Genomic DNA, 27125 nt, shown 5'->3' with positions numbered 1-27125 from the left:
TCTGCCTGTTCTGTTCCCTGCTCTGTCTCTGGTGAGTCCTCTTACCCCCCACACCTCTGGCCTACACCCTGGCTCTTGTATGCATAAATAAATAAATATTTTTTTAAAAAACAAGTTTCGATTTGTCCTTTGTCAAGTGCCTGCTCTGTAGAGCACTGCCCATGGGTGCTTCCAAACCATCATCTCTAAAGTAGGCATCACTGGACAGGAGAGTTAGGCTCTCATGCATGCAAGAGGGAAAAGTGAACATAGAGGAGGGACAGTTGCTGGGACAGGTGGGGACATAAGGAAGGAGGTTGGAACCTACCATCTCTGAAATCTTGTTTTGTTTTTTTAATATTTTATTTTATATAATTCTTACATCATTTTCATCTCTGCACAATGTATGCATTTTCATTAAGGTTATATTCCCCATACAATTGCACCCCCACTCTCTTTACTTCCTACTTTGTGCATAGGACGTTCCTTGGAAAGGCTACAACGTCCTGGAGCACCAGATCTAATTCCCTATGTTAGTGTGCAAAAATGTTTGTTGGTTAATATTAGACTTTAAATCCTGATGTCAATAGCAGTCTGAAAAACACAGACAACGAGGGAGATGTGAAGCTGAAAGTAGTTGAGGCCAAGAGTTAGAGCAGTATGAGACCCTCTATTCTTGGGAGCTCCAGGAGCTCAGATGTTAACTAACTCAGCTTTCTCACCTGAAGAAAAGATCAAGCGCACAGGATTGCTTTTGAGTGAGCCCGGGGCCCGGCATCTGTACTCTCCAGATTTACTAACAACAATGTTGTTTCCTGTGGTTTCACGTAGTATTTCTTGTCTTTTGTACCAACAATACCCTGTCGTTGTCTCTGTCACATTGACGTGAAATCCGCTGCAAGTCAGATTCACCCTCTCTCCTTGGAAGACAGAGGTCCAGGGGGGATGGAGGGAAATCACTGATTTGTGTGCAACTGTTAAGGAGAAGAGAAATGAATCTGAGATGGCGTTGCCTGTATACAGAAGCAGACTCACCTTTTGGAGGACAACCCCAGCTGGTCAGCCCCCTGAAGATGAGGGCTGGGTCCCTCACAAATCCCTTGCTCTTCTGGTGGGCCAGATGATTGAGTAGATTCCTGGACCCCTGCGCTTTCCAGCTCCTGTGACAGACCCTTCTCTTAGATAAGCATTTACATGGCATGGCGTGTGATGGAGAGTTGGGGGTGGGTGTAGATGAAGATGGGGTCAATTATAGACATGTCAATTATAATTATGGAAAAGAATCCAAGTTGTACTTTTACCAAGAAGCAGAAAGTGGGGAGGTGAGCAGGTTGTCTGAAGTAAGGATCATATTCAAACAGCTACAAAGATTAAGTGCTGGGAGCCTTCCCAACTCCCCAAACTAGAGCTCCTCTTTCTTCACCATGAAATAGGCCCTGCATGAAATCTGGCGCTGTGATCTTTAACACATTGATGCACAGAAGTTGGAGAATGTATGGGTATGTGCAAATTAAAATCAGAGATTTAAATTCTCAATGATGCAAATAAAGGGAAAAAAATGTCTCCCTCGCTTCTTTTTCTTTCAGAATTTCTTCCTGTGTGGTTGTCAAATGTATGCACATCTTTATAAGTGCTTTCCCAGTCTCATAACTTAGGAAGGTCTTTCTCAGAAAGTAAACATCTTCTTGAAATTCAGACTTTCAGTAGGCTATCTCCCAGTTCCTCTGGGAGGACAAGAGGTCAGTGGGTACCTTGCTGTGTATGCAACACCACCTCCAGCCCTGAGCTATCAGAATTTATTTCTCCTCTGAATAAAAGCCAATTAGCTAACACAGATCAGCCTGTCTCCCTAGTCACCACAGTAAAGTTAGAATGAGCCGCGTGTGTCACAAAAGCTTCTTTCCAGCCAGTCCTCTGACTTGAGGATGAGCCGCACTTTAATCTGGGAACGTACCTGTAGTGGGCTGCATCCGCCTGGCTATGTATGAGTGAGATTCTTTTCTGTCTGTAATCTCTTATCAAATTGCTTGTGATAAGCACCACAGTCTCAGTCAATATTTATTCAGTAATAAGACCCTTACCTTTCTCTTCATCCTTTTTGGAGAGGAATTCGGGGTTGGGAGATGATTTTTAAATTGTTTCCCAACTAGAAGTTGGGGCTTTTTCTTGTCTGACATTTATTTTCTGAGTTTTGTAGCTTTGAGGGCTCCTAACTGAATCAGTTCGGAATACAACAGTGACATAAAAATTATTTTGAGCTGAAGACACTTGAGACTAGGTTATATAGTTTATATATCTGCTTTACTTTGACCTTCCTTATCTGATTAAAAGCAGAGCCTCCCAAAAGAATTCAAAGGTCATAAATGGCCTTCCCAGGAGCAACCCGGAAAAATTGCCTCATCACTCAGACGTCAGCACCATGACTAAACAGACATTGTCACTAAACTACCATACCTCTCTTCTATTCTCTTTCTAAGTCATTTGTTTTCCTGTAAGTGCCCTTCTCTACCCCTCCCCCTATTCAAACGGTATATACACCCCCAATTCCCACTGCCTCCTTGAATCACAATTTATGCGTGTACTCTTCTAAGTAATGAATAAAAATCTATATTTTCTCTTGCTAATATGTCTTTTATCCATTTCATTTTCAGACCCCCCATTACAACTTCAGAGCACAGAGGAAAAGTCTTTCTTTTCTGACATAGCAAAAGTAATTACAGCCCAAATTATTCTCTGTTGGAAAGATGCACTCAAAAGGCCTTTCTCCTCTAATGCTATTGTCTAACCTGCTCAAAGATAGTGCTTTCATAGGCTGACCTTTCACTGGAGTACAGTGAAAACTGATTACAAAGTGACATTTGCCATTCCGTTGACGATGCAGGCATTCCTACAGTCAGAGCCAGTTATGTGGGACCACCTCTCTGAGGGCCCGCATGGTCCCCGTCCACAGCTGAAGGGGTCAACGCTTGGCTTCTGAGAATTAGTCCCAAATACTCTTCTCCGTAGCCCCTTGCTCCCTCACTCCCCCCCAGCCCTCCCCACCCCTACATACTAGTTTTGAAAGAGTGAAACACTATTTCCCTCAGCCACATGATTCTATTTGCACAAATTGATGTCAAAGGTCCAAAGCCAGGAGTGGGCTGGGGTCTCAGGATGATGGGCAAGTTTTTTCCTGTAGGGTGAAGGAAGCAGTGCGGACCTGGGGTTCCTGCACAGTCCTGGCTCCCTCCTCCCCTCCCCCACTTCCCATTGGAACAGAGTCCCCACCTGAAGCTATGGCAGCCTCCACATCCAAAAAAAAAAAAAAAGAAAGAAAATCATATTAGATCCCTGCTTTGTTCTATACATCGCCTGTGGCAATCAAAATTCTGTGAAGTGAAACATAAAACAAGTAATTTCCGTTGTATTACTTTATTCTGCAAAAATAAAATCTTAATTTTAGGAGTATGCGGTTTACAAAAAAAAATTTAAGTGGAATCACTTTTTAAGTGTACTTTTTCCTTAGTAAAGTCAAAGAAGGAGGGCTCTACATTTAAGAATTTAAAATAATTGCCTTTTTGAAGCTGAAAACTGTAAATATTCTTACCATCTCAGAAAGAACTGGCCAAATAGGTGTTTTAGTCATACCCATGATATAAAGGCAATACACTCCCTTTGTTTGGGATAACAGCAGTGGAGTAACCTGAATATTTGTTTTATATGAAGATGCTAAATGTCCCTTATCTTTTTGATGGGTGCTGTGGGGAGTGCTGGTGGTTAACACATTGTAACATAATTCTGGCTACTGTGTATAATTAAATCTAAGTAAAATCATATTTCTTTCCAAAATTCTATAACTGAAGAGTCTTTTGGGTATCATGTGGGCATACTTTTGGCTTATCATTTCCTATAAATGTTCTTTTTGGTAATGGGAAACACTGAGGTGTCTCCGCAGTCTCTCTGTCTTTCTGTCTCTGTCTCTCTGGTTTCTACAGAATACCCTGTCGCCAGTGAGCTGTGAATAGAAAATCCCCACTGGCAGGTCCCAGCAAGCGCCTGGAGATAAAGAAATGGGGACTGGGCAGCTGGTCTTGTTCAGGAGGGAATGGATTTGTTGCTTTGGTGTCTGCAGGGGGCTCCTGGCTGTTCTGAGTAAGCTGCCCCTGGTAAGAGCAGGTGGCCCTCTGGCCAGGAGGAGACATACCCTGTCCGGTTTTCCTGAGTCAGTGGGTTCTCAGAGTAACTATATTGATGAACAAAAGTTGGAGAACATAAGGGAAAGTACAAATTAAAGTAAGAGGTTTAATTTTCACTATTGAAAATAAGGGGAAAATATCTCCCTCACCTCTTTCTTTCAGAATGTCTCAATTGTCAATATTACATATTGTAAATAAGATGTAAGACGCTCTCTCTATTTCAGCTGATGTCAGGCACTCTCTATTTTATTTCTCTCTCATAGAACCATTATCAAACACTTGCTCAGTTACAATCTCGCTTCAGTCAGGCAGGGATTTGTGGGAAATGGCCTGTGCCCACAGCACCGAGGGGGAGACCCACAGTCCCAGGGAGTGTGGGACCAGTTCTTGCTAGTGGCCATGGCTCCACCGCCTGGAGCTGGGACTATATGTGGCCCCCGGGATGGATCCTGGGCTGGAAGGAATTGCAGGGATTGCCAAACATCTGGGTACAGTGCCCATAGAATGTCATCTTGATATGAGTTATGAAGAGAAAAATGTTTACGTTGAATGCTGGCATTTAGGAAAAATAGGGTAGGGGCCATGCTTTGTGGGGCAGGGATGATGAATTTAGAGTTATGAACAAGTTGTTTACACCCAGCCTCCCTGGTGAGGCAATGGCATGTCTCTACTTTCTGCTCTCAAGATTCAATGCATATGTTGAAGAAGGGGAGCACCCCTTCTCCCTGACCTCTGTGATGAGTGCCCCAAGTTCCTCCAGCACAACAGCAGGTTGGGTGCAGAGTGTGACTCAGAGTCCTAAGACAGGGGTGTTTTCAGGTGTGTAGCCCTCAGGGCAAGTGCAGACAGCAGCCTCTCTTTAGAAGAGAAGGGCACTTGCACGTGTAGAAACAACAGGGCAAAGAAAGGGGAGACTTACCAAGTTGTCCACTGACTGGAGCTGCAAGAGAGGCAAGAACCAGGCCTTAGCAGAAGGAAAACTACCTCAAACCTTTCCACCCCGAGAGCCTACCAGCCCTCTTCAACTTTCACCCACCCGGAGAAGCCAAAAGCTCAGGCTGTGGATTCAGACAGACACAGGTTAGAATTTCAGCAATGAGACCCTAGGCAAACTGCATAGTACCTGTCATCTGTAAAATGGGAGGCATAAAAGTGGCCTTGGAATTATTTATCATTCACTTAATGAGTTAAATTTATAAGCCTTCAAGTAATAGTTGCTGTATTTTTTTTTTTTTAACATGACAGTGGCTGCTGCTGACACTTGGCCTCACTATCCTCTTGTCCGAAATGTTTTTCTTCCTCAGTACCAAAAAAAGGCAGGTATCTCCAGGTATTAGGGTCCAGATAAAAATCCCACCTCTTCCTAGAGGCCATCTGGGATGACTCTGGGCTGGAGTGCCCTTCTCTTCCTTGATTCAGATTGCTGACATCCAGCTCACTGGGACTCTTAGCTGGGCATGCAGTGCAGGGTAGTATGTAGCACCAATGTCAGGTATGGGTTTGAATCCCGACATTGTCCATTGCGTATAAAACTTAGGGCACCTTAGATTCTCCATTTGAAAATGGGATTTAAAGCAATTCTAGCTCATCAACTGCTAGAGGATTAGATAAAGCAATACATGGAGTATTATTAGAAGAGTGTCTGACATCATCGAGGCTCATCAATATTTAATTGTTATCAGCACACATAATCCTTTAACCCATTGTGGGAAAGTTTCCTTGTACTGCCAAGTCAAATCTGCTAGTGTGCTTTGATGTCCTAATCAGTGGGTCAGTTTTTGAGGGCAAAGTCATGTCCTCTATGTCCCTGAGTCCTCCGTAGCACCCAGCACCATGCCCTGTTCTGCTCATTTACTATTCACTTTTTTCATGATGTGCCAGTCACACTAGTAATTCTTACCTTAGTTAAAGTCTGGAGACAAGGTGGGAATGAGGTAAACATGGTTATTTGGTGTACAAATGAATGAGTGATCTCTGTTTTCTGACTTAAGCTTCTAGGAAACTGTGCCTCATTTGGACAAATATTGGCAAGCAGTATAGAACAAGGGGGGGGGCATCAAAAGAAAGCTACCTTATTACTTCCCTTCTTAGTCTCTTTACAAGCATCAAAATAGATTTGATCTTAAAATACAGAAAAGGAAGTAACTCTTCTCAGTAAATCATTTCTCTAGCTCACAGTTAGGATATGGTCCTTTGATAAGGAACTCAGGTCATCTGTTACTCTGTATTTCATGATCTAAAATTAGGGAGGTAACTGAAGCTCACTGTAGTTTGTTTTTTTTTTTTTTTTTTTTTACATTTTCCCTATGGAAGCATAAGCCCTCTTTTGGATTAAGAGGAATTTTCCACAGGCGATTAAAAGCAAATAAAGAATATACTTTTGGAAATCAAATTTTCCCCTCTCAAATGTAAAACTGATATCTTCCCCCCTTAGCTCATTTTCTGCTGTTCTAAAGTGGCAGTAAAATCCATTTGTTCAGCAGCCCAGATGAGAGGCTTTTGCCACTGAAGCTCGGGTTTCTCACAGGCAGCGCTCCCCACCACTTACCCAGGCCCAGCAGGGATGCCCACAGCAGCAAGTAAGTCCCCTCTGGGAGTTTTCTGAGGAGCATCTCTAGAAGACAGGCCAGCTCCCAGCTGGGGAGTGAGTCCGGTAAGGTGCTTCTCTGAGTATAGCCGGTCGCATTAATGAAGTGAAAGAGGGAAGCAGAAGAATCTCTCTTCCAATGCTAAGTAGCAGTTTACCCAGTAGGAATCTCAGTGATGAAAGTCAATATTTAATAGAATTAATGAAGAGCTGCTCTGACATCTTGGTGTGAATAGCTTCTTCAAGGTTTTATTCATCATATATTCACATGATGAAATCTCTGTCTTTCTAGGAAGCCACAACTTATCCTTTCTGCTACCAGATTCCAGGCAAGACTGCAAGACTGTTGAGATCACATAATCCAAAGAGAGATCTGCCCCAGACTTGGAGAACTTCATATCAAAATGCCAAAATGCCGTCCTCCCTCCTCTGAGCCCTGACAGCCTCTGCTGGACCACCTCCAGTTGACCACAATGAAAATGAATCATAAGACCACTCATGCCCTGTCTGGCATATATGAAAATATCTTGACTCATCTGTCTCAGAGGAAGTTATGAGCTTTGATTTGAGTAGGAGGCAATGGGTAAGTTAGGACCCCCATCATGCTCTTCCTGGGAAATGGACCATAAATTTTTTACTAAACCTAAAATTTGCTACAGGAATGTCTCACCAAATACATACTGTTCTATAGCTATGTGTCAGGCATGGTGCCAGGTGCTGAGAGTATGGAGGTAAGCAAGACTCAATAAACTTTCATTCAGTGGGACAAGCAAAAGAGTCACCAGGCAGCTGAGTGCAGAGTGACCATCTGATGGTCCAAAGGAAGGAGCCCCGACCCTGTCCTTGGGAATAAGGAGCGGTCTCCCAATGGGAGTAGCATCTGAATGGAAAGGATACATCCCAGGACTGAGATGAGCTTGGACGAAGTTGCAAGGCAGTTGGGTCAACCAACCCTCATGTTATCTCTGAATAAATCACCCTTCACCTTCTAAGAGGGGAAGATAATAGATATAGGATGAGTTATGAGTGGTCTGTATTTTTCTAATATAACGACACTTTTCTATATCTGTGCAATAGTTTCTGTCTTCTTTGTATTGAACACCAATTAAATTCCAGGCAATATTGATGAAATTAGAAGTTTAATAAGATGAATAAAATACATTTTCCTCAAAGACTTTTGAAAATTGTGATGAAGGCCACAGTAGACAGAGGGCCACGACACTGCAGGGACCCACACAGTGTCAGGGGGACACGCCAGTCCTTTGTCTCCTATGGCCGTGAGCTCCTTCAGAGTTCAGCCGCTCTCTCAGGAAAGAGAAAATATGACGAATCTAGATTCAAATCTTGGTCCAGCTCTTAGTTGTGTGACTTTGGTTTAGTACTAGCCTCACTGGATCTCAGTTTCAACACTAGTAAAAAGGAGATAAAATATCTCCACTTTAAGGAGATGTTGATATTGATGTGTGAATACAGGAATGACATAGAGCTCATGACCCAGTATACGTACTCACGATACAATGTAAACACTCAACAGAATGTCACTTTTATTTTAGGACCACAAAATGGAAAACATTTCATGACGGACACCAGACAAGAGTGTCTTACATAAGAACTCAAACTTTTTTTGATTGACTAAGCTTGGGAGAAAATTGAAATCACATCTTATTTCTGACATCAATTTTGTTGAATGATTAAATTTCAGTTAGCAAATAAAACTTTACGTTTATGATATTATAGAACATGTTGGAACACAAACTCATGTTTAGAGCTGCCATGTAAATTGAAAATAGTTTAAGTAAGTCAAGTGCTATTTTTGTTGCAGTATTTAAGTCATTGATATGAATGCTTCAGATATTGGTGCCAAAATTGGGTCGGTGGGTTTGTTTTAAACATCAGACTTGAGGGGCATATATCATGATTTATAAGGCAATTATTTGACTAATCATGCATAATTTCTAGATCTTATATAAATGAGGGATTGTAATACTTATATTTCATGGTGATGTAAGAAACTGAAAATTCTATACATTTTCATATTTAAACTCTAAATTTTAAAAATAAACTTTAAAATTTGAAATAATTGTAGATTTACAGAAAAGTTGCAAAGGTGACACAGAGTTCCCAAATGTCCCTCACCTAATTTCAGATTCCCCGAAGTTTGTCATCTCACATATAGGGGTACATTTATCAAAACTAAGAAACGAAGGATTGTTACTTTACCATTAACTTCACACAGGTTTCTCCTTTTCCATTATTTTTTTCCTCTTGCAATATGGGAATATACAAATCACATGTATTTGCTATTCATTTTATTTATTATTAACATTTATTTGTTTACAAATACAACCATCCAAAATGCCACATGACATTTACGTGCCCCTCGTCTTAGTTCCTTCCCTGGTCTGCGACAGTTTCTCAGTCTTTCCTTGTTTTTGATCCCCTTGATGTCTTTGAGGAGCACTGGCCAGTTATTTTGTGATGTCCACCAGTGTGAGGTTGTCTGATGTATTTCTCATGGTTGGACTGGGGTTATGTGTTTTCAGAAAGAACACTAGAGTCGTACTCCTCATCACATCAGAGGACACCCACGAGCTGCTGATCTTGATCACTTAGTTAATGCAGTGATTGCCCAAAGTCCTATTTGTCCCTTTCCACACTCTATAGCTTGGAAGTAAGTCACCAGTCCAGCCCCTACTCAGGGGCTGGGCTTGGGTGGGAATTAAGTCCTTCTCTGTAAGGAAGATTTGTCACTCCTCCATTTATTTATTTGTCTCTGTGTGTTTTCCTCCCTCACTCCTGCTCTCCTTCCTGTCCTTCTTTCCACCATTTATTTCTATCACAATGGACTTATGAATATTTCTTCTATACTTAGGCTACTAATTCAAAACTACTTTGTCTATTCTATTGCTCACATTGCTCCAGCTTTGTCACTGGGAGATCTTCTGGGTAGCTCCCGTGTGCCCCTGACAGGCCCTCCTCTTTTTGCTTTCGTGAGCCCTCCCTGACCTTGGCACTACCACATGTTCCACACTCATCTTGAACCTTCCAGCCTCAGCTCTAGAATCAGCCACTTCTCCAAAGAGGCCTGGTTCCTTTCAATGGAGAATAGTAGTTTGAAGCCAAGATCTTAATACACAGCACGCTCTTCACTGTTCATACAAGCATACTCTTCTAAGCAAGTGGCAGGGAGTCTGGTCTTGAGAGTGGAAAAATACTGGAAATATAAATCTGCCATTCTTATTGTTAATAGTTTCTGCTTCCAAACCAGCAGCTATTATGTCTGTAACCATTGTGAGGAATATGATTTGCTAGTGATGGAGGAATAATTCCTTGGACTAATCAACTTTGAACTTTTATAGAAAATACATTGAGTCAGCTAAAAAGATTTTTCTGTGATGGTTGCTTGCTCTGAGTAGAGACTACTCCATATACAGATTTTTTTTTTTTTTGCTCAAACACTAGGCCAAGTTAGTGCAGAACCATAGCTCCAGGGTGTCCTGTACCCCAGATGCACAGACCTGTGTCAGTGTGGCACAGGGTATGGAATAGATTTATAGCCTAAGTCCAGACTATGGATTTGTTTCACCATTTACAAACTATATAGGTCAAGATGGGTCTACTTTGTTACTCTGAGACATTTTTTAAAATATTAAAACCATTATTTTTCCCTCCATTTTTATTTTGAAAAAATATAAACCCTTAGAAAATTTGCTAGAATAATACAAAGAACAGGTGTTTGCTCTTCACCCAGATTCATCAACTGTTCACACTTTGCCACATTTGCTCATCTTTTCTAAGCAGGGCCGAGGTACCACTGTTTGCAGATGTGTGTGAGGCTTGGTGTGCAGGTTGGTGGCCCACGTGTATTGTTCTGTGGGATAGGGCTAGGGGAGGAGAGGAGGGAGCTTCAGGTCAGTGCTAACTTTCTTTACCGTGCCATGTTTCAATATGGGATTCCAGGGATATAAGAATCTTAATTTTAAATTTTGACTGCCAGGTCATTAGAAAGGTATATTTGTCAAGGTAGAAGGATAAGACATATTTTATTAATTTACGAGATTGATTTTATAACTTTCAAACCTAATATATACTATTACTCTTATACTGGTGTCTCAAATATCAGGGGGTGAGGTGCTAATATGTATTTGGAAAGTTGGGAGTGAGGAGGGAGAGAGTGTCTTTCCACTGATTTTGTTCCAATAAAATAAATTTATTTTCTTACTACTTTAATTCCATTGGTCAAAATATTTTGAAAAAGAATCAGTAAAATTAAATCATTTGAATCCATAACTTTTAATAGATTTTGTGAGTTTCCAAAGTAGGCAATTCACTAAGAGATTGCATTTTAAAGATTTTAAAATTTGAATACCAAAGCAAAATCATCCTTAAACAGGTAAACACTGCATCTGGATTTCAAATTTTGTCTGTGATTCCTCATTCTGTACATCACAGAAACTTCTAGAGACATTGTTTAGGGAATCATAGTTTCAAAAAAAACTACACTGGAGAGTGTTCCCTACTTTAAGAGAGCAGGGCAAATTTACATTGTAGGGATTTATTCTGGTTTAATTGCTTTTCATAGACTGGCGCCCCTGGCGTGTGTTTTCCTCTGACTCAGTCCATTTCAAGGGATGTGAATCCAAGGCCTGGGGAAGTCAGACAGGCAGTGTAGAGTGAAGAAAGGAGGTATGAGAAAAAAACCAACTGCCAGGATGCAATAAAATTTAATTATTTTTACCAAACTATTGGATATATGTGTAACATAATATAAGGAGATGTGAAATTGGAGATTGCATTTTAAATTCAAAATTGAAAAATACAAATTGAATGCAGGGCCTCCCTGGTGGCACAAGGGGTTAAGCACAGCACTGTGAAGCTATCAGCAGCCTCTGCAGCAAGAGTTGGATCCCCGGCCAGTCAGGGAGCTACCCCCATGGTGCAGCAGACCTCTCCTGTCTGGTCCGCTGCTCCCCTCAGCAGTGTATTTCAGTCCGTCCACCTGTTCTGCTCCCCACTCTGTCTCTGGTGAATCCACTCACCCCCTGCACCTCTGGCTTGTACCCCAGTTCTTGTATGCATAAATAAATCTTTTTAAAAAATGTATGCAGATGCTATTAATTTTTAATTCTTCTTTTATTATTCATTATTTCTTAACTGGACACCTGACATCTTTTCTTCTGAACCAGGAAACGGATCAGAATTTACATTTCACATTGCATGTGCAACATAGAGTTCAGTTTTATAACTTCTCAATGGTCACAATACTTAATTTTATTGCTTTCTAAGGGCAAACAGCTATTTGCAAGTGTAAGCAGTTCTGATCATGGGTAGAAACTTTGCATGATGGTTTTATATTTATGATAATTTCTGAGATATGTAGCATTCTGGCATTTTACATTGTCATGTTTGTTTTTTGGTGTTCCATCACCTCATCCTTCAAATATTTGTATTTGGGACTCATGAACCCCACTATCATATTAACTGAAAAATGACAATTTAACTGTGCTCGTCTATTTTTATTTTTTAATTTTCCAAAAAGTAAAATTGTGTAATTTTTTTCAATTCCATCATCTTGAAATTGTGGAGTTATGTTCAATTTTACAATTTGAAATATGTTATTTAATCCATCCATTTTATTTTCAAAAAATGATTCTAATTGATAGAATCAATTTTGGATAATTACTATTGAATGCTTCGCTGAGAAATAGTGCTTAAATAGTGTTTATTGCCTACTTAAAAATTTATATTGGATTTAATCTAATTGGTTGTGGAGCCTGGGTTGAGATTGTTCAGTGGTTAGCATGAACAAGTTATTTTCTTTCAATTCTGTCTGTTGCCATATCAAAGTAAGTCACCTAAAATCCATGTGTAGATGACCAACAACTCTGTATCTTACCCACAAGTAAACTGCTAATGTCTTTGTGCCTTCAATTGCAGGAACTTATCACGTTCATGGTTTTAATTGGTATTTCTAGGCAATGATGTAATAATGGACTGAAGTTCCCTTTCTTCACAAAACATTGCTCTTCAGATTTTAAGTGTTAGCACTGGCCACTGCAGGAGCACGTCTATATTCTGTTTATTAATTTGTCCACTTTTCATTCAGCCTTTCCAAGTTTGTGGTAGATTGCAAACATGGCCACAAATTCTTCCCCAGTGTCCATGACCTTATAATGAGATTCTGTAACTCCTCCCACAAGGAGGTATAATCTTTTTCTCTAGTCGTTGAATACAGTTTAACCTTGAGACTTGTTTTGAGCAATAAAAGCAGCACAAGAAATGCTCTTCATGTTATGCAGGCCGCAGGGGGATTTGTGTGTTTTTGCCCTTTCTGTTTGGAAGACAGTAACTGCCATGTGGATAAGCCTGGACCAATTTCTTGAGGGATAAAGGACAATGAGAGGACCCAGACATCCCCCCATCCTAAATAAGACCTCTGTAAACCAGATAGCCCAGAACTCTCAACTGACAGCATACAAAAGAAACAAGTGATTCCAGTTCATCGTCAACACCGCTCAGGCCAAAAGAGCTGCATCAAGTTGCCCAGGTCGAGTTGCCAAGCTCCAGAATCATGAAAAAAATAAATGGTTGTTGATTATAGTGATTATATTTTGGGGTGGTTTGTTACACAGAATAGCTATCTGATGTGACTTATCTCATCATCCGACTTGTGTCATGACCAAATTGTTACCTCTGTGAAAGGTTTTGTGTTTGGTAAACTTTTGGTTTTTACTGAACACATAGTTGCATTGTAAAGTGGCAATATTTATTTTTTTATTTTTTTTTATAAATTTTATTGTTATATTCCCCATACAATTGCAGCCCCCCCATTCTGACCCCAATCCCTCCCCTCCGGCCCCCCTAAAAGTGTCTCTGGTTCATAGTTTTTTGTTGATTTTGATTTTCACTTTCTTATAGTTATTCATTTTCCTGGTCCCTTATTTACGTTTTCTAGATTCCTGCTATGAGTGAGACCATCCGGTATTTTTCTTTTTCTTTTTGGCTTATTTCGCTGAGCATGATCCCTTCCAGCGCCATCCATGTTGCTGCAAATTGCATGTGTTTATCTTTTTTGAATGCTGAGTAATATTCCATGGTATATATGTACCACATCTTCTTGATCCAGTCATCTATTTTGGGGCATTTGGGTTGTTTCCAAAGCTTAGCTATTGTAAACAGTGCTGCTATAAACATAGGGGTGCAGGTGTTCTTTGGAATTGATGTTTCTGTGTCTTTTGGGTAAATACCTAGGAGTGGAATTGCTGGATCATATGGAAGCTCTATGTTTAGTAGGTCCAGAAATCTCCACACAGCTTTCCACAGTGGTTGGACCAGTTTGCACTCCCACCAACAGTGCAGAAGAGTTCCTTTTTCTTCACACCCTCGCCAACATTTGTTGTTGCTAGTTTTTTTAATATGTGCCATTCTCACTGGTGTAAGATGGTATCTCATGGTAGTTTTGATTTGCATTTCCCTGATGACAAGTGAGGTTGAACATTTTTTCATATGTCTGTTGGCCATTTGCATTTCCTCTTCAGAGAAGTTTCTTTTTAGCTCTTCTGCCCATTTTTTGACTGGATTATTTTCTTTGCTGTTGTTGAGTCTGATCAGCTCTTTGCAGATTTTTGTGATCAGTCCTTTATCATTAGTGTTGGGTGCAAAAATGTTCTCCCAGTTGGTGGGGTTTCTCTTTGTTTTTGTTATTGTCTCTTTTGCTGTGCAAAAGCTCTTTAATTTGATGTAGTCCCAGCTGTTTATCTTTGCCTTCACTATCACTGCTTTGGGTGATGTGTTTGTAAAGATGTCTTTGATGTGCAAATCACGTAGTGTTTTGCCTATATTTCCTTCTATATATTTTATGGTTTCAGGTCTTATGTCTAGTTCTTTAATCCATTTTGAGTTGATTTTTGTGTATGGTGTGAGGTAGCGGTCAAGCTTCATTCTTTTGCATGTAGCGACCCAGTTTTCCCAGCACCATTTATTGAACAAACTTTCTTTGCTCCAATGCATAGTCTTTGCTCCTTTGTCAAAGATTAGTTGACCATAAATCTGTGGGTTTATTTCTGGATTTTCTATTCGATTCCATTGGTCTGTATGTCTGTTCTTGTTCCAATACCATGCAGTTTTGATGATTATGGCTTTGTAGTATAGTTTGAAGTCTGGGAGTGTGATGCCTCCATTCTCTTCTTTTTTTTTCAGGAGAGCTTTGGCTATTCGGGGTTTTTTGTGATTCCATATGAATTTCATCAATAATTGTTCTATTTCTTTGAAGAATGACATTGAAATTTTGATTGGAATAGCATTGAATCTGTATATTGCTTTTGGAAGGATGGCCATTTTAATAATGTTTATTCTTCCAACCCATGAGCAGGGGATGTCTCTCCATTTCTTTGTGTCTTCTTCTATTTCTTTTAACAGTGTTTTATAGTTTTCTTTGTATAGGTCCTTTACCTCTTTTGTTAGATTTATTCCCAAATATTTGATTTTTTTTGTTTCAATAACAAAAGGCATGGTTTTTTTTTATTTCTTCTTCTTCAGATTTATTGTTTGTGTATAGGAAGGCTACTGACTTTTGCGTGTTGATTTTGTATCCTGCCACTTTACTGAACTGATTGATGAGTTGAATTAGCTTTTCTGTGGAGTTTTTGGGGTTCTCTATGTATAATATCATATCGTCTGCAAATAGTGATAGTTTGACTTCTTCTTTTCCTATTTGGATTCCTTGGATGTCTTTCTCTTGTCTTATTGCCCTGGCTAGGACTTCCAGTATTATATTGAAAAGCAGTGGTGAGAGTGGACATCCTTGTCTTGTTCCAGATCTTAATGGAATTGCTTTCAGCTTTTCACCATTGAGAATGATACTGGCTGTTGGCTTGTCATAGATGGCCTTTATGATGTTGAGGTATGTTCCTTGTATCCCAAGAATTTCAAGGGTTTTTATCATGAATGGGTGTTGCACTTTGTCCAAAGCTTTCTCAGCATCTATTGATATTATCATATGTTTTTTATATTTCTTTTTGTTGATGTGTTGGATAACGTTGATTGATTTTCGGATGTTAAACCATCCTTGTGTCCCTGGAATGAATCCTAATTGGTCGTGGTGAATTATCTTATGGATACATTGTTGGATTCTGATAGCTAAAATTTTATTGAGGGTTTTTGCATCAGTGTTCATTAAGGAGATTGGCCTGTAGTTTTCCTTTTTTGTGTTGTCCTTGTTCGGTTTTGGTATTAGTGTAATGTTGGCTTCATAGAACGTGTTTGGTATTGTCCCTTCCTTCTCAATTTTTTGGAAGAGTTTGTGAAGGATAGGCACTAATTCGTCTCTGAATGTTTGGTAGAATTCATTTGTAAATCCATCAGGTCCTGGGCTTTTGTTTTTGGGGAGGTTTTTGATTACCATTTCAATTTTGCTAATTGTAATTGGTCTGTTTAGGTGTTCTATTTCTTCTTTATCTAGCTTTGGGTGATTGTAGAGTTGTAGGAATTTGTCCATCTCCTCTAGATTGTTAAACTTGTTTCCATATAACTGTTCATAGTATTTACTGATTATTCTTTTGATTTCTGCTGTGTCCGTTGTGATTTCTCCTCTTTCATTGATGATCCTGTTTATTTGTGCTTTCTCCCTTTTTTCCTTTGTGAGCCTGGCTAGGGGTTTGTCTATTTTATTGATTTTTTCAAAGAACCAGCTCTTGGTTTCATTGATCTTTTGGATTGTTTTTTTAGTTTCAATTTCATTTATTTCTGATTGGTTTTTATTATTTCTTTTCTTCTACTGGTTTTGGGGTTTTTTTGTTGTTCTTTTTCTAGATCTTTGAGCTTCGAGATTAGGTTGTTTCTTTGCGTTCTTTCTTGTTTCTTGATGTGAGCTTCTATTGCTATATATTTTCCTCTTATTACTGCTTTTGCTGCATCCCATACATTTAGGATATTGGTGTCCTCCTTGTCGTTCAATTCAAAAAATTTTTTAATTTCTTCTTTGATCTCCTCATTAGTCCAATGGTCTTCCAGTAGTGTGGTTTTTAATCTCCATGAGGTAGGAAAGTTCCTTGCCTTCTTTTTATGGTTTATTTCTAGTTTGATGCCTTCATGGTCAGAAAAGATGGTTGATATGATTTCAATCTTGGTGTATCTGTTGATGTTTGTCTTGTGCCCCAGTATGTGATCGATCCTGGAGAATGATCCGTGTGCGCTTGAGAAAAATGTGTACTCCGTTTTTTTGGGGTTTAGTGTTCTATAGATGTCTGTTAAGCCCAATTATTCTAGGTCCTTATTTAGAGCTTTGGTTTCTTTACTTATTTTTTGTCTTGTTGATCTATCCATTGTTGATAGTGGTGTGTTGAAGTCTCCCACTACGTATGTGTTTTCTCTGATGTCTGTTTTCAGAGAGGACAACAGTTGTCTGATATATTTTGGTGCTCCTTCGTTTGGTGAGTATATGTTAATGAGTGTTATTTCTTCTTGAAGTATTGTCCCCTTGATCATAATGTAGTGACCATTGGGGTCTCTTTTTATCTTTTTGAGTTTGAAATCTGTTTTATCTGATATAAGTATAGCTGTTCCTGCTTTCTTTTTTGGTCCATTTGCTTGTAGGATTGTTTTCCATCCTTTAACTTTGAGCCTATTTTTATCTTTTGTCGCTAAATGTGTTTCCTGGAGACAGCAAAAGGTTGGGTTTTGTTTCTTAATCCAGGCTGCGACTCTGTGTCTTTTTATTGAAGAGTTTAGTCCATTTACATTTAGAGTTAATATTGATATGTTAACATCTGTATTTGCCATTGTGTTTGTCTTTCCTTTGATTTTATTTATTTATTCTTTTAATAACTTTTTTTTTTGGCCTTCTTTCATTGTTATTCGTCCCTCTGAGGTTCTGGCTTTAGGACTCCTTGTAGTATTTTTTGGAGTGGGGGTTTAGTTGCGATGAAATTCCGGAGTTTCTGTTTGTCTGGGAAGGTCCATATTCTTTCTTCAAAGAGGAAGGAGAGCTTTGCGGGATAGAGTATTCTTGGTTGGCATCTGTTTTCTTGGAGTCTGTTGACTATGTCCCTCCACTCTCTCCTTGCCCGTAGTGTTTCTTCGGAGAAGTCTGATGTCAGCCTGATTGGTTTTCCTTTGAATGTTATCTGTTTCTTCCCTCTTGCCAGCTTCATTATTTTTTCCTTGTCCTGGATTCTTGGGAGCTTTACTATTATGTGTCTTGCTGTATTTTTCCTTTCGTCGTGGAAGTTTGGTGTTCTTCTTGCTTCTTGTATATCAATTTTCAGCTCCTTCTTCACATTTGGGAAGTTCTCTTCAATTATCTCTTTGAATATTTTCTCTGTTCCTACATCTCTCTCCTCTCCTTCTGGTATTCCTATAACTCTTATATTTCCTTTCCTCATGGAGTCAGATAGTTCCCGAAGTCTTTCTTCGTTCTTTTTCCTTCGTACTTCTCTTTCCTTTTCTGTTTTGGTTCTTTTTATTTCTGTGTCTTCAAGATTACTTATTCGTTCTTCCATTTCATCTATTCTGCTTTCATTGCTTTTCCCAGAATTCTTTAGTTCTTCCATTAATTCTTTGATCTCCTGCATTTCTTTTACTTCCCTCTTTAGGGACTCAATTTCTTTCTTCTGACCATTGTTTTCCCTCTCTAGGGACTCAATTGCATTCTTCTGATCGTTGATTATTTTTCCCTTATCATTGTTTTCCTTTATGACTTCTGTCAGTTTTTTAATCACGGCAATTTTAAATTCTCTTTCTGGAAGGCTCAGAAATTCTTCCAAGTTATTGTCGTTGCAATCTGGGGGCTGGTTTTCTTTTTGTGGTGTGCTTTTTCTCTGGAGAGTTGCTAGGTTGCGTGTGGTTCTTCTCCTCCCTACTGTCTGTTTTCTAATTTGCCGTATGCGTTGGGACACTGTGTTGTTGGGACTGGCCTGCATCTTGGGTGGGCTTCTCTGCTCCCCTCTGGTTCCTCCAGGAGTCATCTGTCAGTTTCAAGCAGTCTTTACTGGAGAAAGGTCCCTGTTCTAAAATGCCGATGTGGGGACACACTCCCCTGTGCGCCTGGTCTGCCCCGGCGGTGGGTTCCTGCTCCCCCTCTGGGCTTGGACTGCAGGCCAGAGGGGGTCTGGCGTGGGCAAACTTCCCCCGCTCACCTCTGGCTCCTGAGGAAGCCTTCTGCAGGTAGTCTTTACTGAAGAAATGTCCCTGTTCTAAAATGGTGATGTGAGACACACTCACTGCGCGTCTGGTCTCAGGCACACTCTTCTGCGCGCCTGGTCTGCCCCGGCTGTGGGTGCTCCCTCTCCCTGTGGGCTCAGACTATAAAGTGGCAATATTTAATTTGCAAACACTAGAGCAAAGACTGGGTTATAGTTCAGTTGTTCTTTTTTCAGTTCATTAAATTCTTCAATGTGCATCTTTTCTCCAGACTGTCATAATTGTTTCTATAATTTTTTTTGATAGTGGCACCTTTACCTGTATTTCATCAACAAAGACACACTGTATTCACATATATATTTAGGAAAATGTTTTATTTTTGAAAGAAATGATCTTGTCCTTTTCTTGAAACTATAAGTTCTTCTCATTCTGCCTTTTCTTTTCTCACTTTTGGTAGAGACAAGTATAGTCACTCTTCTCTTGATTATGCTATATAAGCAAACAATTGGATGTTTGAGAGAATATATGGTGGCTGTTACTTGGCTTCTGACTCGGGGAGACATTAGGGAGTAGAGAAGTGGCCCGCTGGAGAGCACATGTTCCAGTGGGAAGCGGCAGCCAATACTCAGCTCTCAGGCATTGTTGTTGAGTCTGAAAATCTACTATTATCTGATTTTCCAGCTTTTTATGAGAGACCCCAAAATACAGATTTTTTAATACAAAAATCTTCTGATTTTTATGCTGCAACTAATTTAAATAATTTTAGGCACTGTGTGAGTCAACAATGTGTTCCAAATGAACTTGTGTGTGTTTGTATATATACAGAAATCCAAGATTTCTATATTTCCTCTAAGGCCAATACATAATATTAAGCAAAGTGACCTACAGAAGACGAGATTAATGAATACATGCATGAGTGATAAAATAGTATTCTTAGTAGGGTCACAAAATAGGAAAGGACTAAACTTCTTAGAATTTTGTTCAGGATTTGGTAGAGCAAGTCAGGGAAGAAAAAGACAAGACAAAAGTGCCTCGCCGTGAGAGAAGCATTTTTAGGAGAAAGAAGAGCTTCTCCCAGAGCTTCCTTATAGTTATCATAATGAAACACTTTCCCTCTTTCACAGGGATGTGTTCTTCTCCCGTAGAACCCTAAGGAGGTTTTTTTTTAAGATTTATTTATTTATGCATACAATAACTGGGGTACAGGCCAGAGGCATGGGGGTTGAGAGGATTCGCCAGAGACAGAGTGAGGAGTAGAACAGGCAGACAGACCAAAAACACTACTGAAGGGAGCAGCAGGTGAGACAGGAGAGGTCTGCTGTGCCATGTGGGTCACCTCCCTGGCAGGCTGTGGATAGAACCAGGATCAAACTCGTAGTATAGTAGCTGGCCGTAGCTTGATAGCACTGTTTTTAACCCCTGCACAACCAGGGAGACCACCCTAAAGTGTTTTTTAATCTCTTTTTGCAGTAATTATGTTATTGAAGAAATAAAAGCTCGGGTACACCAGGACATGCAACAACCATTTTCCTTGTGGCAGTAGGACAGCATCCAAGGATTTGTCTCTCTATTCATCATCCATTCACATTACTTCTGAATCTAGTGCTCTCTCAAGCCCAAGAAGACATTTCCTAGCTTGAGATATTTGGACAATTTCCTGAGTATGTCTTCTAGTCCAGTTCTTGAAAAGTGGGTTAAGTTCCTACCTTGAAGAACTCCAGAATTAAAAAAAAAAGAAAAAGACCTCAACATATATGTGGGCTGGGATTATTGTTGGTTTGTGGGAACTAATTGTGGTATAAATTAGGAGAGACTCAAGTAGGGACTGATTCTACTAGCAAGTATATCGTGTTTATAAGGATTGCAAAACACTCTAATCAAAAAATCTCCCATTTCAGAGTAGAATGTAGAGAATCAAGAAAATATTCAACTGGTTAATCAAATAAATCTGTGATTGGAACACACAGAGTTCAGTACTTCTGAGTTTTAAGTTCTCTCAATGTCCAAGTTTTCTAGGCAAAGAATGAACTGAGTGTGTGTGTGTGTGTGTGTGTGTGTGTGTGCATGGTTAAAGGGTGTGAGGTATGGGGTTCTGGGTGGTCATATATAAACAATTGCAGTTGTCTGTGGGGCTGAAAGTAGCCAATCCTTGACACTCTCATGAAGATGCCCAGGGGCATAGACATGAATATAAATACTAACACTGACTTGGATAATCAACCCTGAAACTGGGGTCAAAATTATAACTGAAGTTCCCATGAGATTAGAATGAAGAAAGTTATAGAAAGTAGCAGTACAAATGCTCATATCCTCAATGTAAGAAGGAATGTAGGGGTATAGGTCCAATTAGTTATAGTCTAAGATGCCCAAGTGACTGTCTATAGTAGATTTTTATTACTTGCTTACTTGATATCTTGAGTCCAACACACCCTTCTTATCAGCATTTTAATTCCCTTTTAGGTGGACTCAGATGATATATGGGTTTGGTGGGAAGTGGTGCAGCCTCTAATTTTTAAAAGCCCAAATAACAAGATTCTTTCATTCCCCATTCCTGTTCTGTCAAGGGCAGGCCCATGAGCAAGGCTTGGCCGGTCAGCTGTCTGTCCCAGAGCTGTGCACCCTGAGTTGGTGGCACCAGGATCTGTGGCTGCTGCAGTGGGCAGGTCAGTGTGTGGATCACAGCATTTCATGACTTTTGCTGTGTTTCCTAATGTTGGACTTTCAGCTCTCATTTGTACAACTCCCATCTGTCCCTGCTCATTTCCTAAGCTTAGTTCTCTCATTTTCTGAGTCCCCGGTAAACCTCTAGTAAAGTATTTCCTTTTTGGAAAAAAAGAAGAAGCTAGAATTGGTTTCTGTTGTTAGAAGCAAGAAAACTGACTAAAATATTCTCTGTAGACTTGAGGCGACTTTCTGCATGTCTACTCCCATGACTAGGATATTTGCCTGCATTTAGGGGCCAATGTATGTGTGTGAGCTTGGACTCCACATAAATAGCAGCAACATGGGTAAAATTCACTAAAAGACTTACTGATTAGTTGATTTTGGAATGTCTATCAGGGACAATGATGACAAAGATCCAAATATTAAAGTTGTCATCTATTATATGCCTTCTTTGCAAGAGGCATTTCTTAGAGTCTCCTCCCATCTTTCAACAGTCTTATTAGATAAGAGCAATCACTCTCGTTTTATAGATAACTGAGATTCAGAAAGGATTATAATCTGGAACATCAGACAAGCAGTACCTGGCAGCCAGCATGCCTATTTTGTTGTCATGCCACTTCTATTCCAGACACAGAGGAGGGAAGAGCTTGTTCCAAAATATGCCTTGGGAAACTTATGTTGTTATTCCTAATTTCTGCAGATATCTTTCCTAACTATTGTGTCAGCCAGATCATCTCCAATCTTCATCTTGTTTTGAGATAGTACAGGTTTTACTCCCTGATGAGAGCATGCCAGAACTGCTGGCTGCAAAGCAGAGGCTAGTGCTGCAGCCCAAGTCTGGACACTCTTATTCCAAATGAGAATATGGTAGTCCCTTGTGCCTTATATTAGTAAAGATTCTACAGAGAAACAGAATCAATAGGATGTATGCAGATCTATGAAAAGAGATTTATTATGAGGGATTGGCTTTCATGATTCAGGAGAGTGCAAAGTCCCACAATCTGCAGCCTGTAAGCGGGAGGCCCAGGAGAGTTAGTGATGTCATTCCAGTCCAAACCAAAGTACTGAGAACAAGGAGACTCGAGGTATAAGTACCATTTCAAATATGAGGACCCAGGAGCCAGAAATGCTGGAGTCTGAGTGCAGGAACCGAAGGATGTCTCCCCTCAGGCCCTTTCTTTGCCATCGTGCTCTGTTGTCCCCTCAACAGATAGGATGGTGCCATCCTGCATGGGTGAGATCAGGTTTTCCTAACTCAGGCTACAGATTCAAATCTAATCTCCTCCAGATCCACCTTCCCGATCCACAGCTACACCGGGATTGTTTTACTGACTGTCCTGGCATCCTTTAGTCCTGTCAGGTAGAGTCATAACCTCACCCATCACCTGCCTCTGTTTCACTGGAGGTGCATTGTCAGGGGCTCCCACCTCATCTTCCCACCCTGCCTGTGTCTCTGATATGTTCATTATCCCTGCAGCTGTATGGGGTTCTTCTCACCCATGGCTCCTCTGTTTTAGGATTTATGAACCCTCCCCAGCCCAGTTTTATTACAGAAATTCATGTGCAGTCTACTTTGTTTAAATAAGTTTCTGGAAATATTTATGGGATTCAAAATTTCTCTGCCACCCGGAAAAAAGAGACTGATTTCAAGGTAGGAAAGTCAGGGTGGGGACACAGAGGACAAGAGAGATGATCTCTGGCATTTGTGGGGCTGAAAACTGCAAACTGGTATGAAAGAAGGAGAGAGGCAGGTCTCTGCTTTTGGGGACTATGTTGTAGTGAAGTGACCTGTAAAGACAGATTCATATTTGTCTCAAATATTTCATATTTCTTGATGTTAAAATCTTATTTCAAAATTACTTGAAGTTTCTAGGACTAGGGATTGAGTGGATATGGAATTTAGGTGTTAGTACATGTAAGTAGAATCAATTCTAGAAAGAGTATTCACGCTAAATTGCCTAAACAGTTCACATGCTAATTTTTTCTTTTAAATTGATGTCAAGTTGAAAGCTAATGTAGAAACTGAGTTAAGAATTAATTTGTTATTTTAGGGATGGGAAATAGTGCAGAGTGAGGAAGGAACCCTTTAGCTAGATACTTAATGGCTTTGAGGTAGTTTTCACATAATTGCATGCTAATGAAGTATAATGTAGTCTGCCTGTTTCACTATAATAAAAGCAGATGGATATAAAAATACACCACTGATGCAGAGTAAGTGCAGGAATTGTTTTTCACACTGATCTTCTTATTCCAATTAGAACTACTTACACTACATTATTATGCTTAATTTACTTATTTATACTGGCCTCAAGAGGACGATGATAAAAATATATATGATGATCAAGATTTAAATGTATGTGGAAAGACTAAATGTGAAAACTTGGGGTGGCCAGTAAAACAAAATCCAAGGTTGCATTAGAACAGAGCTGTGCACCAAAAGGCCCTGCCCTCTTGAAACGGTGATAAGTGCAGGCCTCTGTCTTCTGTGCTGGAAGCCAGGAGGGCAAGACAAGTAGCTCACACTGGTCAGGGATGTCAGGGGGAGTTGGCTCATTGTGGCGAGGACTCGCTGAGTGCCGGGATCACATCTCCCACAGGACCCTACACTGAGATGAGTGCCAGGGTGGGCCTCCATCTCCTGATGGCACCTAGCAACTGAGCCCTCCTGTCACACAACCCCCAGGGGTTCTGCCAGGTGCTCAGGCGACCTGGCCCGGCACTTGCTTTCTGTGCATGCGCTGGCCCTGCGGACATAGGTAACTCCTGCTCACACAAGTGGCCTGGCCTGTGTGCCCTCTCACCAATGGAGGTCACAGGACAGTGTTGGCATCACCTCAGAGGAGTAGGCAGGTGATAGGTAGGGGCTGAATTAGAAGAAGCACTGTGATTATTTTATGGGATAAAGGACCTAACCAATATAACTTTTGGGACAAGTGATTTTTGGACTCAATATAATGATATCCAAATGCCTGTCACCAACCCACCAGCTGACTTAAGTGGCCAATGACTTTTTGTAAATTCCTCTTTGTACTGGTTAAGTTTTGTGCTGGGTTCATGAGGTGTGGGTAGAGTTGACTCCCCTTGTACATCCACTGAGAAGAGTGGGGCATGCGACTCAGTGGGTAGAAGTCTTGTCTTGAGAGCTAGGAAGGATAATAGGAAATATTAGCCTTCCTTCAAAGTTCTATCACAGAGAGTGATACATTGCTTTCTCACCCATATTTTTGGACCTAGCTCAAGTTGTTTGCTTCAGTTCCTCCAGTCCACATGGCCTCCGTGCTCTTAATCCCTCTTGTGTTACATTTTGAAGCAGGTTGTTCTCCAGCTGACTGCCAGCTCCCTTCCCATATTGATTATTCCTCACATGCCGTTTATACCCTCCACAGCATATCTGATTATTTTGCAGTAAGGAAGAGACCCTTAAGAGGTATGTGGTATGTAGTCACATGTTTGTGATTTTTGAAGTCTCTGGATAACCATTCCAGTCCTAGTGCATGAGTGGAAAGGCAAGACTTCACCACAGCATCAGGAGCTCTCAGAAGTAGATCCATTTCCACCTTACGGGTAAAGAAGGAACCAAGATCCTGATAATGCCCCTGTTCTACTCTCCTCTTTCAGTCTCGGTGTCCCTTTGCACAAAAACTCACTCTACACTTGAATATTTGGATCTGGAACTTCTGGTCCTGTTTTGGGACATGTGCAGTCACAGTGCCTCCAACAAGAAAGACCTTGAGATTTCTCTCTACATGGAGGTGATCTGGAATTCTGGGGAGATGCTCCTCCAGATCCCAGGGCCTGGATATCTCTGAAGAAGTGTACTGGAATTTGAGATCTGACCTCTGTAGAGGGACCTGGTTCTCAAATGTCAGGGTCATTGGACTCCCCTCAGGGGGTCAAAGGGTGCTAGCTCAGAGTAGTAGTGCTTGCAACTCTAGAGAAGAGAACACACATAATCCCAGGGCAATGACACTCAGCCTCCTGGAGAGAGGCACCGATGTTCTCGGCATCAGCAAACAGGTCTTATTGCATAAAGTCAATGGAATGACTTACCCATCATTCTGACACAAATGAATCATCTAAGATTCTTTCCATGGTTTCTAAGGAACCTAAATAAACACATGTCTGTCTTGCTTGAATCTACCTTAATATACCTGGAATTTGGCCACTGTCATGAACTTTGATTCCGACAAGGTTTGAATTTCTTTTCCATAGGAACACGCACTCTTCCCTGGAAGCAGAGTAGTTACGCAGCCATTGTTGCTGGAGTCTGTATTTGGTATGACGTATCTTGAGTTCTTTATAAGAGCAACAAATCATGTCTTTCAATTCCTTTTCCTCCCTCCCCTCAGAATCTCTCTGTCTCCTTCAGAGATAGTGTGTGGGGCCTGGAGAACTAGCAAGTCAGCAGATGGGGGACATTCACTTAACCTCTCAATTTTCCCTCCTCCACACACCTCTTGTTATTACATACCGACATTCCCATAAAACCAACCTGCTTCTCAGTTCGCCAGTGACAATGAGACTTCTCCTCCCTTTGTTTCATCTTCACTCAGGAGCAAGTGATTTCTGAAGCTTCACCCTCCTTCTGCTCACCTGAGGAGATGCCAGGCACACAGGGTCACTGGGACTTGAGGGCAGGGTTTGACATTGGTGTTTTCTAGTGCTTGGCTCTTGAATAGATTTTGAGAGGAAATTTTTAGTCTATCTTCTCTCATAGACCTGCCTTGTTTTCTCTGCTCTAGAGTAAAAGAGTCCTTAGCATGGCATTGTAATAACTACTTCACTACTTCACTTGGAAGATGGTGGTCCATGGGGATGCAAGAGCAGCATAGCTTTTGGTGGGCAGTTACTTGAATGAAACTGACATGAATCCAGCCTCCACTGGGCACCTGGCATCAGCAATGTCCTTTACTGAATCCTCACAAATATCAAGGGAGGTCATTACTATCATCCCTACACTTTGAACAGTCAACTAAGGTTCAGACCATTTACCTCATAGTCACAAAACTAGAATGTAGCAAGATTAGGAGGCAAATCTCATTATAACTGAATTTTTTTTTTTATTTTGCTTCATCAATTCATCTGCTTTCTTTCTTTTTTTTTTTTAGATAATAAATTTTATTGTTATATTCCCCATACAATTGCAGCCCCCCCATTCTGACCCCAATCCCTCCCCTCCCGCCCCCGCACCCCTAAAAGTGTCTCTGGTTCATAGTTTTTTGTTGATTTTGATTTTCACTTTCTTATAGTTATTCATTTTCCTGGTCCCTTATTTAAGTTTTCTAGATTCCTGCTATGAGTGAGACCATCCGGTATTTTTCTTTTTCTTTTTGGCTTATTTCGCTGAGCATGATCCCTTCCAGCGCCATCCATGTTGCTGCAAATTGCATGTGTTTATCTTTTTTGAATGCTGAGTAATATTCCATGGTATATATGTACTACATCTTCTTGATCCAGTCATCTATTTTTGGGCATTTGGGTTGTTTCCAAAGCTTAGCTATTGTAAACCGTGCTGCTATAAACATAGGGGTGCAGGTGTTGTTTGGAATTGATGTTTCTGTGTCCTTTGGGTAAATACCTAG

General features: G+C 40.5%; 2 protein-coding genes across 2 annotated transcripts in view; both read right to left on the bottom strand.

Annotated features, from left to right (window-relative positions):
* FCRL4 (Fc receptor like 4) overlaps nt 1-1949 on the bottom strand; it is a gene marked incomplete at both ends in the record, with an annotated part of 31111 nt that extends 29162 nt beyond the window's left edge. Inside the window, 2 exons of the mRNA XM_084244002.1 lie at nt 702-953; nt 1934-1949. Of these exons, the coding sequence (XP_084100128.1) occupies nt 702-953; nt 1934-1949 (268 nt within the window). The remainder of the gene's footprint in view (nt 1-701; nt 954-1933) is intronic.
* Nucleotides 1-27125, bottom strand: part of LOC311176751 (Fc receptor-like protein 5) — a gene marked incomplete at both ends in the record, with an annotated part of 241867 nt that overhangs the window by 88741 nt on the left and 126001 nt on the right.

Source organism: Talpa europaea (genome assembly GCF_964194135.1).
Source record: "Talpa europaea genome assembly, chromosome: 9".
Taxonomy (NCBI): Eukaryota; Metazoa; Chordata; class Mammalia; order Eulipotyphla; family Talpidae; genus Talpa; species Talpa europaea.
This window is presented reverse-complemented; position numbering and strand designations above follow the sequence as displayed.